Source organism: Chionomys nivalis, chromosome 2 (assembly GCF_950005125.1).
Source record: "Chionomys nivalis chromosome 2, mChiNiv1.1, whole genome shotgun sequence".
Classification (NCBI taxonomy): Eukaryota; Metazoa; Chordata; class Mammalia; order Rodentia; family Cricetidae; genus Chionomys; species Chionomys nivalis.
The window spans coordinates 67,756,635-67,780,432 of NC_080087.1; the positions used below are offsets into that span (position 1 = coordinate 67,756,635).

The 23,798-nt window shown below is 39.7% G+C and overlaps 1 protein-coding gene across 1 annotated transcript in view; it reads left to right on the plus strand.

Moving 5' to 3' along the window:
- The window catches only part of LOC130867982 (vomeronasal type-2 receptor 116-like), a 29,229-nt gene extending 7,914 nt beyond the window's left edge, over nt 1–21,315 (plus strand). The window contains exons 3-6 of the mRNA XM_057760219.1: nt 1–813; nt 2,548–2,775; nt 12,532–12,655; nt 20,384–21,315. Of these exons, the coding sequence (XP_057616202.1) occupies nt 1–813; nt 2,548–2,775; nt 12,532–12,655; nt 20,384–21,315 (2,097 nt within the window). The remainder of the gene's footprint in view (nt 814–2,547; nt 2,776–12,531; nt 12,656–20,383) is intronic.
- The last annotated feature ends 2,483 nt before the right edge of the window (nt 21,316–23,798 follow it).

Below are 23,798 nucleotides of genomic sequence, written 5' to 3' on the forward strand. Positions count from 1 at the left end.
TTCCTTCAGGTTACATATGGACCTTTCCATCCTATCCTGAGCAATCGTGAACAATTTCCCTCTCTGTATCAGATGGCTGCCAAGGACACATCTTTAGCCCTGGCCATGATCTCTTTGATGCGTTACTTCAACTGGAACTGGATTGGACTTGCCATCTCAGACAATGATCAGGGTACTCAATTTCTCACACAATTAAGAGGAGAGATGGAAAAAATTACAGTCTGCCTTGCCTTTGTAAGTGTGATCCCAGTCAAGATGCATTTATTCTTGACACGAGCTGAAGTTTATTATAACCAAATAGTGACATCATCCACAAATGTAGTTGTCATTTATGGTGACCCAGACAGTTCTCTAGCTGTGGGCTTTAGAAGATGGGAATCTCTAGGTTTACAGAGAATATGGGTCACCACCTCACAGTGGGATGGCACTACAACTAAGAATGACTTCCCACTTAATTCATTAAATGGAAAAATAACTTTTACACACCAACATTCTGAGATTTCTAGTTTTAAAACTTTTGTACAGACATTGAACCCTCTCAAATACACAGAAGAATTCCTGGCCAGGCTGGAGTGGATGAACTTGAACTGCAATGTCTCAGTTTCTATGTGTAAGACCCTGAAGAATTGCTTATCCAATGCCTCATTGCAATGGCTAAAGGCACAGACTTTTGACATGGCCTTTAGTGATGAGAGTTATGACATATATAATGCAGTGTATGCTGTGACCCATGCCTTCCATGAAATGCTTCTTCAGCATGTATACAATCATCCAATGGATAATAGCAAAGGACATTATGCTCACTGCTTGAAGGTAGTGTTTCCTCTTTTGGATGAAATTTGATGTCTATAAATGTCTGTCAAATGTCCCAATTTACTAAATTAGGGAATATTTCATAAAATAGAAAGATTTATGGAAATTTTTCTTCATAATGATGTAAATTTGGATGCTGGTATAAATCTAATGCAAAAGCAATGGTGTGGACGGTACAATTTGTAAAGAAAGTACACTGATTTTGTTACAGAATACCTGACAATCACCACAGTTATTCTAACACTGTAAGCCTAAATCCTTTCTCCTAAATCCTCTTCCTAATGAGAAGATGAATCCTTGCATATCATTGTCAAATATGTGATAATCAGTTGATGAGATGATTTTCACAAGTGTTCTAAACTGAATCTGCTCACACTGTAGGCACTTGGGACCTCATTTCTCATCCTGAGTGAAAGTAATTACACAGTAAACAGTGTCATTCTTCTGTTAAGGACATGCATTTGTGATGGAGGTGGGTCTTATATTTATCTGTTGCTTTCATTGGTTAATTAATAAAGAAAACTGCTTGGCCCTGATAGGACAGAAAATTAGGTAGATGGAGTAGACAGAACAAAATGCTGGGAGAAAGAAGCTGAGTCAGCCAGTTGCCATGATTCTCCCACTCCAGACAGATACAGGTTAAGATCTTTCCTGGTAAGCCAGCTCATGGTGCTACACAAAATATTAAAAATGGGTTAGATCAATATGTAAGAGCTAGCCAATAAGAGGCTGAAACTAATGGGCCAGGCAGTGTTTTTTTTTAAAAAATACAGTTTCCGTGTAATTATTTCAGTTATAAACCTAGCCGGGGTGGCCGGAGCAGCCCACCGCAGTTCATAAAACACATTTGTATACATAAGTACGAATGCATGGTTCTCCTTGTGTATGGTTTCACGTTTTTGTGTTTCTAGGTATCTCTTATTGTATCTGTGTTAGTGGGTATATATATACTCACATATCTCTCAGTTTGAGGACCTGAAAATGAATTTCTCTTGGATCAATGTCTTTCTGTATGGGAGTTTGTTTCTGTGAATAACTTTTTGTGTATTTTTTCAGTGCATGTGTTTATATGTATTTTTCAGTGCATGTGTTTGTATGTATTGAGTTCACTGTTGTATATTGCCTGAACTTATGTATATTTTTGTTTTTGTTTGTCTGTCTGTTACTCTCAATCATCATTGTATATGAGCACACATCCATCAATATCAATACCTCACTGTGTAGGCATTTTTGTCTGTGAGTGTCTCACTGTATGTATTTGTAATTTAATTTGTGCATGTGTTTGTGGCCCTCTTCATGTGTTTCAAAGCTTTCTGTTTTTGTGTGTCTGTTTTGGTACATATGTCTCACTGTGTGTATCATTGTTTTCATGTGTGAGTGTTGGCATTTGTGTGTATGTCTGTATAAAATGTATGTAGATCCATTATGTATGTTTATATGGAAGTGAATATCTGACTTTATGTCTCTGTCTCTCTGTCTCATGGTGTGTGTGTGTGCGTGTGTTTTCATATTGGTGTTTTGTATCTGCATATATGTCTGTGTTTCTGTTTGGTACTTTTTTCTGAAAGAACTTAAATTCTAGGAACATTATGATGTTTTATTTTTTTGTCCACATGATTTACTGTTATTTCTCCCCTGGACACCTTCAGTAATACTGCCTTTAAGATTAAATAAAGTGCATTTTATGGATTCAAGAAAGGGCACACACACTACAGAATGGTGTATCTCTTTCAGCTGCACTCCTTTATGAGGAAAACACGCTTCACTAATCCAGTTGGAGACAGAGTGATTATGAACGAGAAAGAAAATCTTCAGGAAGAGTATGGCATTTTTCAGATTTGGAATTTCCCATATGGTCTTGGACTTAAGGTGAAAATAGGAGAGTTTATCTCATATTTTCCATATGGTCAACAGCTGCATATATATGAAGACATGATAGAGCATGCAACAGGAAGTAGACAGGTGGGTCTGACTTAACTGCATTCTTTTGCATTACACAGCAATAACACAGTCAATGGGATTGATTTGTGCTGTTCTATAACCAACTAAAAATAGTCACATTATTATGCATTTACATTCCTCCTATTGTATGTTTCAACATTCATTTTTGATGTAGTAGTTTTATTAGTAATTTAAGAATTTCAGATATGCATACAATGAATATTTATCATTCCAGAATATCTTTCTTTTTAAATATATAATGTAGAATGACTGTTACTATTGTGCTATATTTTTATTGATTTTTATTGAGCTCTACATTTTTCTCTGCTCCCCTCCCTGGTCTTCCTCTCCCATTCATCCCTCCCCCCAAAAGTACCCATGCTTTCAATTTACTCAGGAGATATTGTCTCTTTCTACTTCCTGTGTAGATTAGATCTATGTATGTCTCTCCTACCATCCTCATTGTTGTCTAAGTTCTCTGGGATTGTAGTTTGTAAGTTGATTTTCTTAGCTTCTTGTTTCAAATCCACTTCTGAGGGAGTACATATGATAACTGTCTTTCTGTGTCCGTGTTACCTCACTCAAAATGTTTTCTAGCTCCATCCATTTTCCTGCAAATTTTGAAACGTTATTTTTTTCTGCAGTGTCCTACTCCATTGTGTAATGTACCACTTTTATTTTTAATCCATTCTTTGGTAAGGGGCATTTAGGCTGTTTCCACGTTCTGGTATGACAAACAATGCTGCTATGGACATAGTTGATATATTCTTGTGGCACAATTGAGGTTCTTTGGATAAATACCCCAAAGTGGTATTACTGTGTTTTAGGGAAGGTTATTTCCTACTTTTCTGAGAAATCATTATACTGGCTTCCAAATGGGTTGTACCATCTTGCATTCCCACCAGCAATTCAAAAGTGCTCCCTTTACCTCACACCTCTCCAGCATGAGTAGTCATCAGTGTTTTTGTTCTTTGCCATTCTTACAGTTGTAAGATGGACTCTCATCGGAAAGCCAGCCATAGCGAACCTTATAAAAGAGAAATTTGAAAGTACATTTTAATGCATTGGCAAAGGAGACCATTTCCTAAATATAAGCCCAGCAGCACAGACACTGAGAGAAACAATTAATAAATGTGACCTCCTGAAGCTGTATAGCTTTTGTAAAGCAAAGGTCACTGTCAATAAGATAAAACAACAGCCTACCCAATGGGAAAATATCTTCACTAACCCCACATCAGACAGAGGTCTGGTCTAAAAAATATACAAAAATCTCAAGAAATTGGTCATCAAGAGAACAAATAATTCAAATCAAACTTTTACTCAGGTTCCTCAAATATGTGGAGGATTTGTAAAGCATTTACACCTCAGGAAACACCACTCTTTCCAGCTCAATAGATATCCATTATGTCCTCCCTCACTCTGCCTATTTAGCTGTACTTTTCTTTATAATATGTCAGGCTTTGCAGTGCTGTTTTTGGATTTCATGTGTGCTATCTGACATTTAAAAAGACTTCACTCTGTATTTCAGATATCTGACCAAAATCTTATAGAGGAGAAGGTTTTGATTGGGATCTTGAATTACAGCAAAAAAAAAAAAAAAAAAAAAAAAAAAAAAAAAAAAAAAAAAAAAAACAAAAAAAAAAAAAACGACAAGGCAGGCAGGCAAATGGAGACTGCATCTAGATCATAGAATCTGAAAGAACATAGCTTACCGGTTTTCTCTGAATTTTCACACAGCCCTGACTAGGGACAGCACTGCCCACAGTGTTCAGGGCAGTCCTTTATCAATCACCCATTAATAAAATACTTAAATATTGGCAGCAAGCTAGTTCAATGGAGAGAACTATTTTAGTTAAGGTTCCCTCTAACTTATTAATGGACTTTGTGTCACTGTGATGAAAATTAAGTAGAAAAACTACTTTGTAAACTCCATAGTGTTTGTTCATATAAAAAAACCCAATCTTTCTCCTAAATTTCTAGGTATGGGTAGCTACTCAAATTTATATCAGTTTGTTTCCATACATCTGTATGTGTGGTATTATAAAACATATTAAGCTTAATCTGATAACTCTTTTGGTGTACATAAAATTAGCTAATTGATATATCAACATGATAAGGAAATATATTTATTTATTTTTTTTCCTTTTTATTAATTTTTTATTCTTTTTTAATTAAAATTTCCACCTGCTCCCCGTTTCCCATTTCCCTCCCCTCCTCCCAAATATTGCCCCCTCCCCACACTCCCCTCCCCCTATCCCCACTCCTCTTCTCCTCCCCCCACACCATTCCCCCTCCCTCTCGATACTGAAGAGCAGTCCAAATTCTCTGCCCTGCGGGAAGACGAAGGTCTTCTATCTACGTCCAGGAAGGTGAGCGTCTAAACAGGCTAAGCTCCCACAAAGCCAGTTCATGTATTAGGATCGAAACCTAGTGCCATTGTCCTTGGCTTCTCTTCTGCCTTCATTGTCCGCCATGCTCAGAGAGTCCAGAATCAACCCATGCTTATTCAGTCCCAGACCAGCTGGCCTTGGTGGGCTCCCAATAAATCAGTTCCACTGTCACAGTGGGTGGGTGCATCCCTCGTGGTCCTGATTTCCTTGCTCATGTTCTCCCTCCTTCTACCCCTCATTTGGACCTTAAGAGCTCAGACCGTTGCTCCAAATTGAGAATCTGTCTCTACCTCGATCCATCGCCAGATGAAGGTTCTAAGGTGATATGCAAGATATTCATCAGTATAGGATAGGGTCATTTCAGGTTCCCTCTCCTTAGTTGCCCAAGGTACCAGCTGGGGACATATTCCTGGACACCTGCGAACCCCTCAAGAGTCAAGTCTCTTGCCAACCCTAAGATGGCTCCCTTAGATAGGATATATACTTTGCTGCTCCCGTATCCTCCCTTCCTATATCCCAACCATCCCAATCCCCCGAGCTCCTCCCATCCTCCCCTTCTCATGTTTCTCATCCCATTTCCCCTTTGCCCCATGCCACCTCACCCGCAAGTTCCCAGTTTTTGCCCTGCAATCTTGTCTACTTCCCCTCTCCATGCGGATGACTATATGATTTTCTTTGGGTTCACTTTCTTATTTAACTTCTCTAGGATCACAAATTATATGCTTAATGTCTTTTATTTATGGCTAGAAACCGATTATGAGTGAGTACATCCCATGTTCCTCTTTTTGGGTCTGGGATACCTCACTCAGCATAGTGTTTTCTATTTCCATCCATTTGCACGCAAAATTCGAGAAGTCATTGTTTTTTACTGCTGAGTAGTACTCTAATATGTATATATTCCACACTTTCTTCATCCATTCCTCCATTGAAGGGCATCTAGGTTGTTTCCAGGTTTTGGCTATTACAAACAATGCTGCTATGAACATAGTTGAACAGATACTTTTGTCATTTGATGGGGTATCTCTTGGGTATATTCCCAATAGTGGTATTACTGGATCTTGGGGTAGGTTGATCCCAAATTTCCTGAGAAATCGCCACACTGATTTCCAAAGTGGCTGCACAAGTTTGCATTCCCACCAGCAATGAATGAGTGTGCCTCTTTCTCCACAACCTCGCCAGCAAAGGCTATCATTGGTGTTTTTGATTTTAGCCATTCTGACAGGTGTAAGACGGTATCTCAAAGTTGTTTTAATTTGCATTTCCCTTATTGCTAAGGAGGTTGAGCATGACCTTAAGTGTCTTTTGGCCATTTGAATTTCTTCAGTTGAGAATTCTCTGTTCAGATCAGTGCCCCATTTTTTTATTGGGTTCATTAGCATTTTAAAGTCTAGTTTCTTGAGTTCTTTATATATTTTGGAGATCAGACCTTTGTCTGTTGCAGGGTTGGTGAAGATCTTCACCCAGTCAGTGGGTTGCCTTTTTGTCTTAGCGACAGTGTCCTTTGCTTTACAGAAGCTACTCAGTTTCAGGAGGTCCCATTTATTCAATGTTGTCCTTAATGTCTGTGCTGCTGGGGATAAACGTAGGAAGTGATCTCCTGTACCCATATGTTGTAGAGTACTTCCCACTTTTTCTTCTATCAGGTTCAGTGTGTTCGACTAATATTGAGGTCTTTAATCCATTTGGACTTGAGTTTTGTGCATGGTGATAGATATGGATCTATTTTCATTCTTCTACACGTTGACAACCAGTTTTGCCAGCACCATTTGTTGAAGATGCTCTCTTTTTTCCATTGTATACTTTTAGCTCCTTTATCAAAAATTAGGTGTTCATAAGTTTGTGGGTTAAAATCAGGGTCTTCTACTCGGTTCCATTGATCGACTTCGCTGTTTTTATGCCAATACCAAGCTGTTTTCAATACTGAGGCTCTGTAATAGAGTTTGAGGTCAGGGATGGTAATGCCTCCAGACGATCCTTTATTATATAAGATTGTTTTGGCTATCCTGGGTTTTTTGTTTCTCCATATAAAGTTGATTATTGTCCTCTCAAGATCTATGAAGAATTTTGATGGGACCTTGATGGGGATTGCATTGAATCTATAAATTGCCCTTGGTAGAATTGCCATTTTTACTATGTTGATCCTCCCAATCCAAGAGCAAGGGAGATCCTTCCATTTTCTGGTATCCTCCTCAATTTCTTTCTTCATTGACTTAAAGTTCTTGTCAAACAGATCCTTTACTTCCTTGGTTAGAGTTACCCCAAGATATTTTATGCTACTTGTGGCTATGGGGAAGGGTGATGCTTCTCTGATTTCCATCTCTGCTTCCTTATCCTTTGTGTTTAGGAGGGCAACTGATTTTTTGGAATTGATCTTGTATCCTGCAACGCTACTAAAGGTGTTTATCAGCTGAAGGAGTTCTTTGCTGGAGTTTTTGGGGTCGCTTATGTACACTATCATATCGTCTGCAAATAATGAAAGTTTAACTTCTTGTTTTCCAATTTGAATCCCTTTGATCCCCTTATGTTGTCTTATTGCTACTGCTAGAATTTCAAGCACTATATTAAAGAGGTATGGAGAGAGTGGACAACCTTGTCGTGTTCCTGATTTTAGTGGAATAGCTTTGAGTTTCTCTCCATTTAATTTGATGTTAGCTGACGGCTTCCTATAAATAGCTTTTATTATATTTAGGAACGACCCTTGTATTCCTAATCTCTCTAAGACCTTTATCATAAAGGGATGTTGAATTTTGTCAAATGCTTTTTCCGCATCTAATGAAATGATCATATGGTTTTTTTCTTTCAGATTATTTATATGATGGATTACATTGATAGATTTTCGTATGTTGAACCAGCCCTGCATATCTGGGATAAAGCCTACTTGATCATAATGGATAATTTTTCTAATGTGTTCTTGGATTCGGTTTGCCAGTATTTTATTGAGTATTTTTGCTTCGATGTTCATGAGTGAGATTGGCCTGTAGTTCTCTTTCTTGGTTGTGTCTTTGTGTGGTTTTGGTATCAGAGTAACTTCAGCTTCATAAAAGGAATTTGGCAATGACTTCTCTGTTTCAATATTGTGAAATACATTAAGGAGTATAGGTATTAGGTCTTCTTGGAATTTCTGGTAGAATTCTGCATTAAAGCCGTCTGGACCTGGGCTTTTTTTGGTGGGGAGGTTTTTTATAAAAACTTCTAATTCTTCGCGACTAACAGGTCTATTTAGATTGTTCACCTGGTCCTGGTTTAACTTTGGTATATGGTACTTATCTAAAAAAGTGTCCATTTCTTTTACATTTTCCAATTTTGTGGCATACAGGTTTTTGTAGTAAGATCTAATGATTCTCTGAATTTCATCTGTGTCTGTGGTTATGTCTCCCTTTTCGTTTCTGATTTTGTTAATTTGCGTATTCTCTCTCCGCCGTTTGATTAGTTTGGATAGGGGTTTATCAATCTTATTGATTTTCTCCAAGAACCAGCTTTTTGTTTCATCGATTCTTTGGATTGTTTTCTGTGTTTCTATTTTGTTGATTTCAGCCCTCAATTTGATTATTTCCAGTCTTCTACTTCTCCTAGGTGAATCTGCTTCTTTTCTTTCTAAAGCTTTAAGGTGGGCTATTAAGTCTCCAATGTGTGCTTTCTCCGTTTTCTTTAAGTGGGCACTTAATGCTATGAACTTTCCTCTTAGCACTGCTTTCATAGTGTCCCATAGGTTTGAGTATGTTGAGTCTTCATTTTCATTGAATTCAAGAAAGACTTTAATTTCTTTCTTTATTTCTTCCTTGATCCAGGTGTGGTTCAGTAGTTGACTGTCCAGTTTCCATGAGTTCATAGGCTTTCTGGGGATAGCATTGTTGTTGAATTCTAACTTTAATCCATGGTGATCTGATAAGACACAGGTGGTTACCGATATTTTTTTGTAACTGTGTAAGTTTGCTTTGTTACCGAGTATGTGGTCTATTTTCGAGAAGGTTCCATGAGCTGCAGAGAAGAAGGTATATTCTTTCTTATTTGAGTGGAATGTTCTATAGATGTCTGTTAAGTCCATTTGATTCATTACCTCCCTTAATCCTCTTATTTCTCTGTTAGGTTTCTGTCTGATTGACTTGTCCATTGGTGAGAGAGGAGTGTTGAAATCTCCTACTATTAGTGTGTGTGGTTTGATGACTGCCTTGAGTTTTAGTAACGTTTCTTTTACATAAGTGGGTGCTTTTATATTAGGGGCATAGATATTCAGGATTGAGATTTCATCCTGGTGAATTGTTCCTGTTATGAGTAAAAAATGTCCATCTCCATCTCTTTTGATTGATTTTAGTTTGAAGTCAACTTTCTTAGAAATTAGTATGGCCACACCTGCTTGTTTCTTAGGTCCGTTTGCTTGATAAACCTTTTCCCAGCCCTTTACTCTGAGTAGATGTCTGTCTTTGTGGTTGAGGTGTGTTTCTTGTAAGCAACAGAATGTTGGATCCTGTTTTCGTATCCAATCTCTTAGCCTGTGCCTCTTTATAGGTGAGTTGAGTCCATTGATATTAAGTGATATTAATGACCAGTGGTTGTTAACTCCGGTCATTTTTCCTTTCTTTCTTTCTTTCTTTCTTTTGGTAGTAGAGTTTGTGTGTTTCCCTTCTTCAAGTTGTGCTGGTGAAGGGTCATTAGATGTCTGAGTTATTGTGGGCATTGTTGGACTCCTTGGTTTGTGATTTTCCTTCAATTACTTTCTGAAGGGCTGGATTTGTGGCTACGTATTGTTTAAATTTGTTTTTATCCTGGAAAATTTTGTTTTCTCCATTTATAGTGAACGAAAGCTTGGCTGGGTATAGTAGTCTGGGCTTGCATCCATGGTCTCGTAGTTTCTGCAGTATATCTATCCAGGACCTTCTGGCTTTCATGGTTTCCATAGAGAAGTCAGGTGTAAGTCTGATAGGTTTACCTTTATAGGTAACTTGACCTTTTTCCTTTGCAGCTCTTAATATTCTTTCTTTATTCTGTATGTTTTGTGTTTTGATTATTATATGACGAGGAGATGTTTTTTTTTGATCCAGTCGATTTGGTGTTCTGTATGCTTCTTGGACCTTCAAAGGAATATCTTTCTTAAGGTTGGGAAAGTTTTCTTCTATAATTTTATTAAATATATTTTCTGGACCATTGAGCTGTAGATCTTCTCCTTCTTCTATCCCTATTATTCTTAGGTTTGGTCTTTTTATTGTGTCCCAGATTTCCTGAATGTGTTGTGATGAGAATTTGTTGGTTATGCTGTTTTCTTTGATGAGAGTGTTTATTTTCTCTATGGTATCTTCAGTGTCTGAGATTCTTTCTTCTATCTCTTGTAATCTGTTGGTGGTACTTGTCTCTGTAGTTCCTGTTCGTTTATTCAAATTTTCCATCTCCATCCTTCCCTCGGTTTGTGTTTTCTTTATTACTTCCACTTCATTCTTCAAGTCTTGAACCGTTTCCCTTACCTGTTTGATTACTTTTTCTTGTTTCTCTTGGTTTTCTTGGGTATCTTTGAGATATTTATTCATTTCCTCTACCTTTTTGTTTGTAATCTCTAATTGGTTGTGGCAGTTTTTCACCTCCTGTTTAAGGTCCTCTATTATTTTCATAAAATTCACTTTTGAGTCGAATTCTTCTAATTCTTCTGGATTAGGGTGTAGACTTCTCATTTCGGGATTCCTGGATCCTGGTGATGTCACGTTGCCTTTCAAGTTGTTGGGGGAATTCTTGCATTGGCGCCTGCCCATCTTTTCCTTCAAATGGAGCCAGGAGAGGCCTGATGTCTTGGACCAGTCTTTGCTGTGACTAACTCTCTAGGTGTATCTCCTCAGTGTAGGGGCAGGAACCGTTCCCTTCCAGATGAACTCCTCAACACCAAAACATGGATGCGTGGTATTCCAATGACCCGCGTAAAGAAGGCCGAATGCAAGGGGTCGGGCGGGGTCCAGTAGAACACAGGCGACACTGCAGTACAAGCTGGAGGTGCCTGGGCTCCCTTTAGGGGGTTGCTGAGGCCTGCCCGCTAGGCAGGCACTCACTGCTCTGGTTGGGTAGCCTTAGTGTAGGGGCATTTGTGCTCTCTACCGGGACCGTCCGCCCCAGGATAGTACACACTCACCCTTCCCGATGAAACTTCTCGGCACCTACACAGGAACTCCTGGATGCCCCAATGAGCCAGGGACTAAGGGAAGTAGGGCGCAGGCAGAGCAGGTCCAGGAGATCACAGCAGAGACTGCAGCCCCAGCAGCGGGGGCCCCGCTTTCCCTGGCGGGGACCTTGAGGCCTGCCCTCTAGTCAGGCACTCACTGCTCTGGGTTGGTAGCCTTAGTGAAAGGGCAGGAAACTGTTCCACAGTAAAGGACCTTGCAGACAAGGCAGGCTTGGGGGTGGGGTGGGGGGCGGGTGTGTAGGAAAGAAAGCCTTGCAGCAGGAGCTGGGGGGGGGGGGCGTTTGTGCTCTCTACCGGGACAGTCCGCCCCAGGATAGCACACACTCACCCATCCAGATGGGACTTCTCAGCACCTATGCAGGGATTCCTGGTAGCCCCAATGAGCCAGGGACCAAGGGAAATAGGGGGCAGGGAGAGCAGGTCCAGGAGATCACAAGCAGAGACTGCAACCCCAGCAGCAGGGGCCTGCTTCCCCTGGTGGGGACCTTGAGGCCTGCCCTCTAGTCAGGCACTCACTGGTCTGGGTTGGTAGCCTTAGTGAAAGGGCAGGAAACTGTTCCACAGCTAAGGACCTTGCAGACAAGGTAGGCTTGGGGGTGGGGACGCTGGGGGAGGGGCGTTTGTGCTCTCTACCGGGACAGTCCGCCCCAGGATAGCACACACTCACCCGTCCCGATGAAACTTCTGGGCACCTACACAGGAACTCCTGGATGCCCCAATGAGCCAGGGACTAAGGGAAGTAGGGCGCAGGCAGAGCAGGTCCAGGAGATCACAGCAGAGACTGCAGCCCCAGCAGCGGGGGCCCGCTTTCCCTGGCGGGGACCTTGAGGCCTGCCCTCTAGTCAGGCACTCACTGCTCTGGGTTGGTAGCCTTAGTGAAAGGGCAGGAAACTGTTCCACAGTAAAGGACCTTGCAGACAAGGCAGGCTTGGGGGTGGGGTGGGGGGCGGGTGTGTAGGAAAGAAAGCCTTGCAGCAGGAGCTGGGGGGGGGGGGCATTTGTGCTCTCTACCGGGACAGTCCGCCCCAGGATAGCACACACTCACCCATCCAGATGGGACTTCTCAGCACCTATGCAGGGATTCCTGGTAGCCCCAATGAGCCAGGGACCAAGGGAAATAGGGGGCAGGGAGAGCAGGTCCAGGAGATCACAGGCAGAGACTCAAGGAAATATATTTATAGAAGTAGGTAAAACTCCTGACACCAGCATGTATCTGATTTTTAACAGATGCCACCCTCTGTGTGCAGTGCTGAATGTGGTCCTGGACTCAGAAAATTCTGGCAGGAGGGAATGGCAGCCTGCTGTTTTGATTGCTGCCCCTGCCCACAAAATGAAGTTTCTAATGAGACAAGTGAGTGTTTGGTATTGAGTAAATCCTTCACATCACATAGATCATCTTCTCTCAGTCATACTGGGATGATCAAATGGACCAAAAGACGACTGAAGAAATAAAATATATTACTTTCCTAATTTTATAGGACTAAGATTATTAACAAATTCATTTGAAAAACTTGTTATACCATTGTTGTGGCATTTTAATTGTATTTTAATAAATAAAAACCATCTGAAGATCTAAGAGTAAAACAGTCCCACTGGTCAGCCTTACAGACCACATTATGGTAACACAGTATGTACATTTAATCCCAGTCACCGCCCTATTTGATATAGAAATCACGGTGGATACCTTAAATCCCAGTGCTATATGCCTTTAGTCCGAGCCCTAGAGAGAAAGATGGACAGTTCTCACACGTGGTCTGTTAGTTTTACATATTCCACCTTTGTTTTATTTTTGTATATTGTATACAAATTTTGTATATTGATACCAAGTTTGTACATTGATACAAATTTGAGATTAATTTTGTTACAATATATTGTATATGCATTTTGAATCTTTTTCAATGTATTGTACCTATACAGCTCATTTAACAATGTAATGCTAATTTCTAGTCCTTGAAAATTAGTAATATCAACTGTTTAGGAAAATAGAGCACATCAATCTGCTCCAGAGAAGATAATGGATATTGAAGAAACTCCACATGAAGTTTACTTTCTTTGTGGCAAAAGTAAGTCATTGATAGAAAGTAAATTAGCTATAAGCCTTGGACTCACTAAGATAAGCTACATACTAAATATTTTTTCTCAATATGTCAAATGCAAATGAACTCGATATTGCAGATATATTTCTTCCCTGTATATATTATATATAGTCATTGTACTTATTGTATATAGTTCTCTTTATATTAATTATAGCCTTCTTTTTATTATTTTTTTGACCAAAATGGGAAATGTAGTGGCATTTCAATTGTACTTTAATAAATAAAGACTGTCTGAAGATCTGAGGTTAAAACAGTTTTACTTTTCAGTATTATAGAAAAGATTATGGTAAAAAAAAAAAAACACCTTTAATCCCAGTAGTCACCCTGGTTAAAATAGAAATCTGGTCTTGCATGCCTTTATCCCAGTGTTGCATGATTTTAATCCCAAACCTAGAGGGAAATATAAAATGGGGGGGGGGGGTGAGAGCTCTCAGACACAGTCTCTTTCTGAGATTTCAAGAGGCAGGATTGCCATTTCAGATAGAGGTCAAGGTAAGAGCCAGTGACTGGGTGTTTTGCTTTTCACATCTTCAGGTTGAACCCCAATTTCTGACCCAGAGTTTTTACTAATTGTGCTCGATACCATGTCATACATCTTTGATTCATTGAAAGTCTGTATTAGCTGAACTTTTCTCTAAGAAACAGTTTTTACAGTCTTAAAACATGGTGACTGAATTCTACACAAGTGTGTAATGTTTTATATATGTCTGTTAAGTCCATTTGATTAATTACCTCTATTAGTTCTCTTATTTCTCTGTTAAGTTTCTATCTGGTTGTCCTGTGCATTGGTAAGATAGGAGTATTGAAATCTCGTACTATTAGTGTGTGGGGTTTGATGTGTGATTTGAGTTCAAGTAATGTTTCTTTTTCATATGAGGGTGCTTTTATATTAGGGGCATAGAAATTCAGGAGTGAGACTTCATCTTGATGAATTTTTACCGTTATGAGTATAAAGTGTCCTTCTACATCTCTTCTGACTGAGTTTAGTTTGAAATGAATTTTGTTAGATATTAGGATAGCCACACGCACTTGTTTCCTAGATCTGTTTGATTGGCAAATCTTTTCCCAACCCTTTAACTCTGAGATAGTGTCTGTCTTTGAGGTTGAGGTGTGTTTCTTATAAACAGCAAAATGTTGGTTCCTGTTTTTATTAACATTCTCTTTAAATATTTATTTTTTTTATTATGTATACAGTAATCTGTCTGTGTGTATGCCTGCAGGCCAGAAGAGGGCACCAGACCCCATTACAGATGGCTGTGAGCCACCATGTGGTTGCTGGGAATTGAACTCAGGACCTCTGGAAGAATAGCTAATGCTCTTAACCTCTGAGCCATCTCTCCAGCCCCATTACCAATCTCTTAACCTGTGCCTTTTTACAGGTGATTTGAATCCATTGCTATTAAACGATGTTAATGACCAGTCATTGTTAACCCCAGTTATTTTTTTTGGTGGTAGTGTTTTTGTATTTCCCTTCTTTGACTTGTGTTGATGGAGGGTTGTCAGATGTCTGTGCTATTGTGCATGTTGTGGCTTCCTTGGGTTGAGGTTTTCATTCTAGTATTTTCTGTAAGGCTGGGTTTGTGGATGTATATTCTTTAAATCTGTTTTTCTCATGGAATATCTTGTTTTCTCCATCGATGGTGAAAGAAAGCTTTGCAGGGTATAGTAGTCTGTGCTTGCATCCATGGTCTGTTAGGGTCTGCAGCACATCTATCTAAGATCTTCTTGTGATACCCGATTCTTCCATACAGTTCGTGTGCCACTGTACCGTATGTGAGTTGGACAAGGGCCTGGAGCTTGAAAGAACACACAAAGAGACCTGGGTCATTCAAAAGGAGATGAGTCGAATGCCTTACAGCTAATCACCAGGCAGGGGCAGGGGGAGCACAGAAACAAACAGAATGCTTTAGTTAGCTGACCCGAAACTGTCCTCAAGATGAACCCCAGGAACAAGGGCAGACCTGGGCCCTACATGTCTCTCTTTTATATAAATTATATGACTAGGCCTGTCTTGCATGGCATTGGACATCAGGCAATACCTCTTACCAGTCATGGGAAGGCATCCAGGTCAAAACACATTTCCTGTCTTAGGTTGGGGCAGCCCCCCCCCCCAAAAAAAACCTTTCCTGTCATTGGCTCACTAGTCATCCATCACTGAGTTCAGCCAGATTACTGCTGAAAGACTCTTTGGGGCAATATCTAAGAGGACTTGCCACATGGCAACATTGACCTGAGCTTGCCTTTGGCTCTGGCACCATGAAAACATGAAGATGATGCTCCAGCACATATAAGCACTCCTTGAGGAGGCTGTGCCTGCTCAATTCTTAATAAGTCTGTCCAAATTGGATCCCTTTAAGTAAGGTCTCAGCGCTGGTGAAAGGAACCCTGGTATAATAAACTAGAATAATCTCATGAGCCAATTTGTGAATTGTGCATTCCAGGGTCCATGAATAACAGCAATAAGCCTTTTACTCTATACCTAACAGTTGTCTTTAACCACAATCAATTACAAAATTGACTGCAATATTCATATGTAAATTTAGCTCAATTAGAATGGCCAAGGCATTTGTAACCTGTCCTGAGAAGGTATCCATTGTGCTAGCAGAAGCAGCTGACTGACTAATGAAAAATCCAGCAGCTCTAGCTGCACTGGCAGCCACAGCAATGGCTGCATATCATGGGATGGGTTGATAGATAGAGGAACAATCCTTAGCACTTGGACCACCACAGCCAACTCCTCAGGAATCCAGCAACTCTTCACTTGACAAGCCAGTGTCTATTTGATCTCTAGGCTCTGTCCTGTCTTTAGGCTTCTGGACAGAAAAATCCACAGCACGCACCAGCCACTCAGGTGTCAGGAGCCATTTCAGGCTTCTCCTTTCTCACAGGGCCTTGAAGTAAAACCTTTAAGACAGAAAACTTAAAGTTAACCAAAATATTACGTGCTAACCTTGGATACTCAAGGTCTGGAAAGCACCACAGAGTGTCTTCATTGCTTGCTGCTTATCATTAACAACAGGTGTTCTAGCCACTGACCTTGAAACTGCCCTGCTTAGCTGCCAAGCTGAGCTGCTGAATCCCTTCTCCCTTCCCTCTTCCCCCTTCTCTCTTCCCCCTTCCCCACTTCCCCCTGCCTGAGTTCCTCACTGAGGAGTATTTAAGACTAAAGCTTGCTTCAATAAAGGAAGACCTTGACAAATTGAGAACACAATCCTGATTGGCTTGCTTGGTCTTCTTCCTCTTTCTTGCCCATGTTCTCTCAGGTAGCACCCCTTCAGACCCTGGAATAACTGGACCTGCTGGGCGGGTTACACTTGGGTACCCATATTGGAATGTCAGAATCCTGTGGGAAAACACAAACAGTCCCTCTTCCCCACACCAGTACAGGATCTGGACCATACCAGGTGCCATCTGCTAGATTCTTCCATTTGACATGAGGCATCCTGGAAGTATCTGGCCACCAATGCCGGTCAGCAGCAGTATGAGATTGAGCATCAACAGTCAAAAAATTTAAAATGTATAAAACAAAAGACAAATGGTCTCTGGGGGTGGAACCATAGTCCCCCTTTTTTGTTTTATGCAAATAGGCTTTGAGGGTACGATGTGTTCACTCCACTATAGCTTGTCCTTGAGGATTATAAGGTAGTCCTGTTATATGAGAAATAGAGAACTCAGAGCAAAATTTAGCAAAGCCATTGCTGGTGTAGGCTGGCCCGTTATCAGTTTTTACAGATTTTGCAACTCCCATGTAGGCAAAAGCCTGGAGACAGTGACTTTTAACATCCCGTAATATTTTTCCTGTATGAGGTGAGGCAAAAATAAGATGAGAATATATATCCACAGTTATGTGAACATATTGCATGTGCCCAAAAGAAGGAACATAGGTGACATCCATTTGTCATAAATTATTAGGAGCCAACCCATGAGGATTAACTCACAAATGGGGAATAGTTAAAAGTTCTGTACATAGAGAGCACTTTTTAACAATATCAGTGGCTTGCTCTTGAGATATCTTAAAATGAAATCTTAAAGACCCAGCATTGAGATGAAAATGATTGTGAACTTTTTTTGTAGCTTTATAAGATTTTTGATTCATTGTATAAATTTGGCGAGTAAGCTGATCAGCCAATGCATTTCCTTCGCTCAAGGGACCAGGGAGGTCGGTAAGAGCCTGCAAATGCCCTACATAAATGGGAACAGATCGGGCCCAGTGCAAAGTTTGAATAGCAAATAACTGTATTTGGACTCGAGATATAGCGGCAATATAAGCTGCAGTTTCCAAAGGTGCAAGAATTTTGTTCATATACTGACTGTCAGTAAAAAGGTTAAATGGAATATCAGCATATTTCTCTAGGGCTATTTGTATATTCAGCCATCTGAGCAGTTTTAGTATTAATAGACTGAATATCAAAATCAGGAGGGGAGGCTACCATAGTTCTCCCCATGAAAGATCCATCAGTAAACATATTCCATGCCCCTGCCAGAGGCTGCAAAGAAATAACTTTAGGGAAACATACCGGATGATTTTTGAAAAAGGTGACCAACTTATTAGAAGGATAATGATTATCAAACTTGCAGGGATTAGTGTATAAAAACAAGGTCCAATCTTTAGCAAAATTTTGTAACCAAGTTATTTTTGCCTGGGGATATGGTATAATAAGCCTATCAGGTAACATTTTAAAGGTTTGTAAACTAAGTTTATACCCTCTGTTCTTGCGGATCAATAGTTTCCACAACAGGATAAATCTGCCTCTCTCTATTTAGATTATTTAATCTGTTCTGGATCTCTTAGATTTCCGCCTCTAAGTCTATACGGGCAGAAGCAGTAGTACAAGGATTTGAAGTGTCAAGGAATTTTTTTTTTTTTTGTCATGGAGGTCTCGAGGAGACATCTCTGTTTGCTTCCTTCCTTTTCTCTTTTTTTTTGTCATGGAGGTCTCATGGAGACATCTCTGGTTTGCTTCCTTCCTTTTCTCTTTTTCTAACTTCTTTTTTATCAGTGCGATCTCCTTTTCTAAAATTTCTTCTTCCTCTCCTATATTCTTTCTAATACTTCCTGTTCCTAAAACTTCCTTTTTCTCAAAACTCTTAATAGAACTCATAGATTCTACTTCCTGAATCTCCTCAAGGGTTTTGTTCAAATTCTCTAATTGCTTTTTTACTTTTACATCATCACTGAGAAGAGCATCTCTAACTAAGCGCCAAAGTGAAAATATTGCTATGGGGAATTCTTCTGGACCTCTCTTTCGGTGCATTTTGAAGGTCAGCCTTTACCTGCTCCAAATCAGTAATATTAAAACCCCCTGCATGTAGAAACCAGGGACTGAACTCTAAAACAATCTTAACAAACTCTTGTGTTGTCTCAACTTTAATATTGGTGCCTTTTTCCCCCCAAAAGAACTAACAATTGGCCTGTTAACCAGCACCTTAACATTGGAACAGAATTACTTGCATCCTTTACCAATACATCTTCACCATTCAATTTCTTACCTGCTGTCCAGTCTTTTGAGGGTGACCTCTCAGGGATCCCTACTTTCCGATCTCATAGATGGGTCTCCGACTGCAGTTGCTGATGATCCCAGCGGTGCCTCCAATTGTAACACCCGATTTTGTGTTACACCTTTTGTACAGTTCGCATGCCACTATACCGTATGTGAGTTGGGCAAGGGCCCGGAGATTGAAAGAACACACAAAGAGACCTGGGTCATTCAAAAGGAGATGAGCCGAATGCCTTACAGCTAATCACCAGGCGGGGACAGGGGAGCACAGAAACAAACATAATGCTTTAGTTAGCTGACCAAAAACTGTCCTCAAGATGAACCAGAGGAACAAGGGCAGACCCGGGCCCTACACTTCTGGCTTCATGGTTTCCTTTGAGAACTCAGGTGTAATTCTGATAGGTTTACCTATATGTTACTTGATCTTCTTCCTTTGCAGCTCTTAATATTCTTTCTTAATCAGTATATTTTGTGTTTTGATTATTATATGGCAAGTTGATATTTTTGATCCAGTATATTTTGTGATCTCTAAGCTTCTTTTACCTTCATAAGGAAGGCCATTCACAGTGAGACCATTTACTTCCCATTGCCTATGGATCAAAGATATAGAATACTCAGGTCCCAGGATGATAATAATGAACTTAGCCCCCAAACTATAGGATATCCAATTAAATGTTATTGAAGTCTAGTGAGCAAAAAAGTCTTTTATGACTATCCAAATTAAGCTGTCCAATCAAAACTAAATTATCTGTCCTATCAGGAGTTTCTGCTTTTACCTTTATAAACTGCTATTTTTTCTACAGGTAGGGCTATGTACTCCCTGATCAAAACCCCTTCCCTCCTCTCTTGGTGCCTTGTCCCTATCCATTCTCTATCTCCTGTCTTTGATTCTTTTTCTCTACCCATTGTCCTCTTGAACAGATCAATCTCTTTTTTGTTGAGAACTTGATCTTAGTATGTTGTGTGCAGACTCCAGGGGTCCCTGCAGATTCTGTTTCCTGTTTCTTATATGTCAGTGTGTTTGGGCTGGTGAATTCATCCTAGAAAATATATCACATAACTTGTCTTATAGAAGACACAATCTCCATCTATTTCAGGGAAACCATTCATAAAACAGAAAGACATCAAAAATCTCTGTAACCACAGGATCTGAGATATTAAAATACAATCACTGTGCAATACAGTGATTAATGATTTTAATCTCTGTAAACTCACTAGTTTCAGTCAATTCATCATAGCATTTATAAATTACTGAAAATATCTGTGTTTTCTGATAATATAAAATGGTATCATCAACACATAGTTAATTAGACAACATATTATTTTATTTCATTTTCCATAATTATAATGAATATTATGAAATGAAAGTATTGCTATGCAGCAGTGTCTCTCAGCTACATCATCAGCAAAGATGTAGATATTGCAATGTTTACTCAACACACTGAGTTGAAATATTCTGTCATCATGCTTTTGTGTCTCCAGCAGATGTGGATAGATGTGTGAGGTGTCCAGAGGACCAGTATGCCAACAGAGAGCAGAACCAGTGCATTCCAAAAGTTGTGATCTTTCTGAACTACAAAGACACCTTAGGGATGGTTCTTACCTTAATGGCCTTGTTCTTCTCTGCATTCACAACTGTAGTTCTTGGGATATTTGTGAAGCACCATGACACTCCCATTGTGAAGGCCAACAACCAGAATCTCAGCTACATCTTGCTAATTTCACTCATCTTCTGTTTCCTGTGTCCCTTGCTTTTCATTGGGCATCCCAACTCAGCTACCTGTGTTCTACAACAAATCACATTTGGAGTTGTATTCACTGTGGCTGTTTCCACTGTGTTGGCCAAAACAGTGACTGTGGTGCTTGCTTTCAAAGTCACAGTCCCTGGAACAAGGATGAGGTATTTTCTGGTTTCTGGTGTACCCAACTACATCATTGCCATCTGTACACTCATCCAAATTATTCTCTGTACAATCTGGCTGCACTTTTCTCCTCCTTTTATTGACAAAGATGTGCACTCTGAGCATGGCCAAATCATCATTGTATGCAACAAGGGCTCAGTTACTGCATTCTACTGTGTCCTGGGATACCATGGCTCCCTTGCATTAGGGAGCTTCATTGTTGCTTTCTTGGCCAGGAATCTCCCTGAAACATTCAATGAAGCCAAGTTGCTGACCTTCAGCATGCTGTTGTTTTGCAGTGTCTGGATAACCTTCCTCCCCGTCTACCATAGCACCAAGGGCAAGATAATGGTGGCTGTGGAGGTCTTGTCCATCTTGGCTTCCAGTGCAGGCCTACTGGGATGCATTTTTATCCCCAAGTGCTACATAATTTTGTTAAGACCAGAGAGAAATTCTCTTCAAAAGTTAAGGGGGGAAAACACCTTGTTAAACACACATTTCATAAATTGTAACTGACAAATACAGTATTGGTACAGAATCACCTAATACAATACAATGCAAACTGTATGAATGGCTAATGATTCTCATCATTTCTTCCAATGATTAAGCACAGCCGTGTCATATATACTACTTTTCTGAACATTGTCATCTGTGATCATCCACACAGTCACTTGCTTTATGAGATTCAATTTTTTATAATTAGCACACTAGGGATGTATTCCTTTATCCCATAGTTGTCCAGTAGCATTAAAATAAATGCGAAGTAGTTCTACTTATAAGTGAGTGAATCGGGGACTTTGAATGCAAATGAAAATAGATAAATCTTTTAGTAGAGTGAAGTATTACTATCAGATGGTGAAACTAATATGCCCATTTTAGGGAAAGAAAAGTGAATACTATTGTGTCCTAGGAGTTAGAGGAGTAGAATTAAGGATGGAGAGAAATGTATGATTAAATAGATATAAAGGATATTGAGGAAGAGGAAATGTGTCTCCACATTTAAATTCATGTGTGCTTTTTCTGAGGAAATGAGTTCACTATCCATTCCCCACAACTCAGTTCAAACCTTCCTATAACAATAGCTCTACTGAAAGAATTGCCCTCTTCTGACCTTTAAGAACACCTACATTCAGATGTGCACATAATAACACACTCAAAAAGCACAATACTCCTAATGGGAATTAAAATAATTTTTAGAATTGAATTTTAGGGGCTGGAGAGCTGGCTCAGTGGTTAAGAGCATTGCCTGCTCTTCCAGAGGTCCTGAGTTCAATTCCCAGCAACCACATGGTGGCTCCAAACCATCTGGCGCCCTCCTCTGGCGTGTGGGTATAAATGGAGGCAGAAAGTTGTATACATAATAAATAAATAAATCTTTAAAAAAAAAGAATTGAATTTTATAGAACACTTAAATGGCACACTGGTTTATATTTCCCTTCATTAAAAATATTTTACCCGCATAATATTCCCTGATTATGGCTTCTCCTGCCTTTATTTTTTTATTCTTCCATACTCCTTCCCATAAGTCCTTTATATTATCTTATCCAACTCTTCTATCTCTCACTGAAAACAGTTTTCTATGGGACGGCAAAAAAATTTATACTAAGATTAAGAAAAGATAATGCATTATGTTAGCTCAAAATGAAGAAAAGATCTAAAGAGAATCAATGAGAATCAGTACCATGCATGTACACAATCATGAAACTCATAAGAGTTTAACCTGAAACCTATAATAAATATTCAAAGTATCAGTACGTTAAAAAGAGGAAATTGTAATACATAATACATTTATATATATTAATATATAAATATTAAAAATAACAGGCATTTTATTATATATAAAATGGGTATTTTATATATAATATAATTATTATATATAATGTATTGATTAATATATATGCTATGGCATATATATAGAGAAAAGTAGGAAACTCTGACACAACATTGGGAGACAAAAACATCCAAGAAATAGGTTGAGTGAATTTTCTGCTCACATTTCTTTCTGGGCATGCAAATTCCCTATTGAGATTTTTAGGAGGAAAGGCAATTATCATTAGTCAGTGATTATAAATTGGAAATTGCTTCAGGATTAGGGATTATGATGGAGGAAGGTCATTGGTTAAAAATAATAAAGAAACTGCTTGGCCCTCATAGGTTAGAACATAGGTGGGTGGAGTAAACAGAACAGAATGCTGGGAGGAAGAGGAAGTGAGCTCAGATGCAGGGCAACTCCTCTCAGAGCCAGACGCCATGCTTCCCTCTCCCGGGCAGACTCGATAGCTCTCCTCTCTGGGGCAGATGCAATGAAGCAAGCCGCCAGGTCAGACATGCTGAATCTTTCCTGGTAAGACTAGTGCTACACAGATTATTAGAGATGGGTTGATCGGGATATGAGAATTAGCCAGTAAGGGCTAGAGCTAATGGGCCAAGCAGTGTTTAATAGAATATAATTTGTGTGTTGTTATTTCGGGGCATAAGCTAGCTAGGCGACTAGGAGCTGGGGCGGCAGGAACACAGCCCGCAGCTCTCACTACAGGATTAAGCTTGTGTTTACTTCTACTTTCATGTATGTAACCCCAACTGGGAAACACACATGCAAGAACTGTGCCTGTTGCTTCAGGTTCTGTGATTTCTTCTGTGTTTCAATCCTGTTTATATTGAAGACCTTTTCCTTTGGTGTCCTCCATCCAGCCTGGCTTTAATACACTGTACATGATCTTCCATACTATTTTCTGTGGCTTGCAGGAAGAAATGCAAAGGAAACAACTCTTTAAATTTAGATTTCCTTTTCTTACCACCATGTCCGGTTGTTGCTTTCTATATTTGTTTGTTTCTGGTGCAGAAAGATTCTCTGATGATGTCAAAACAAGGCCCTGATCTATAAGTGTAACGCAATGCCATTGCAAGACATTTGTTCTTTTTATTTGTACATTAGGATTTGGTTTTACTGTAGTTAACCAGACCATTTAGTCTCTGATTTTTCTTGACCCAAGTAATTT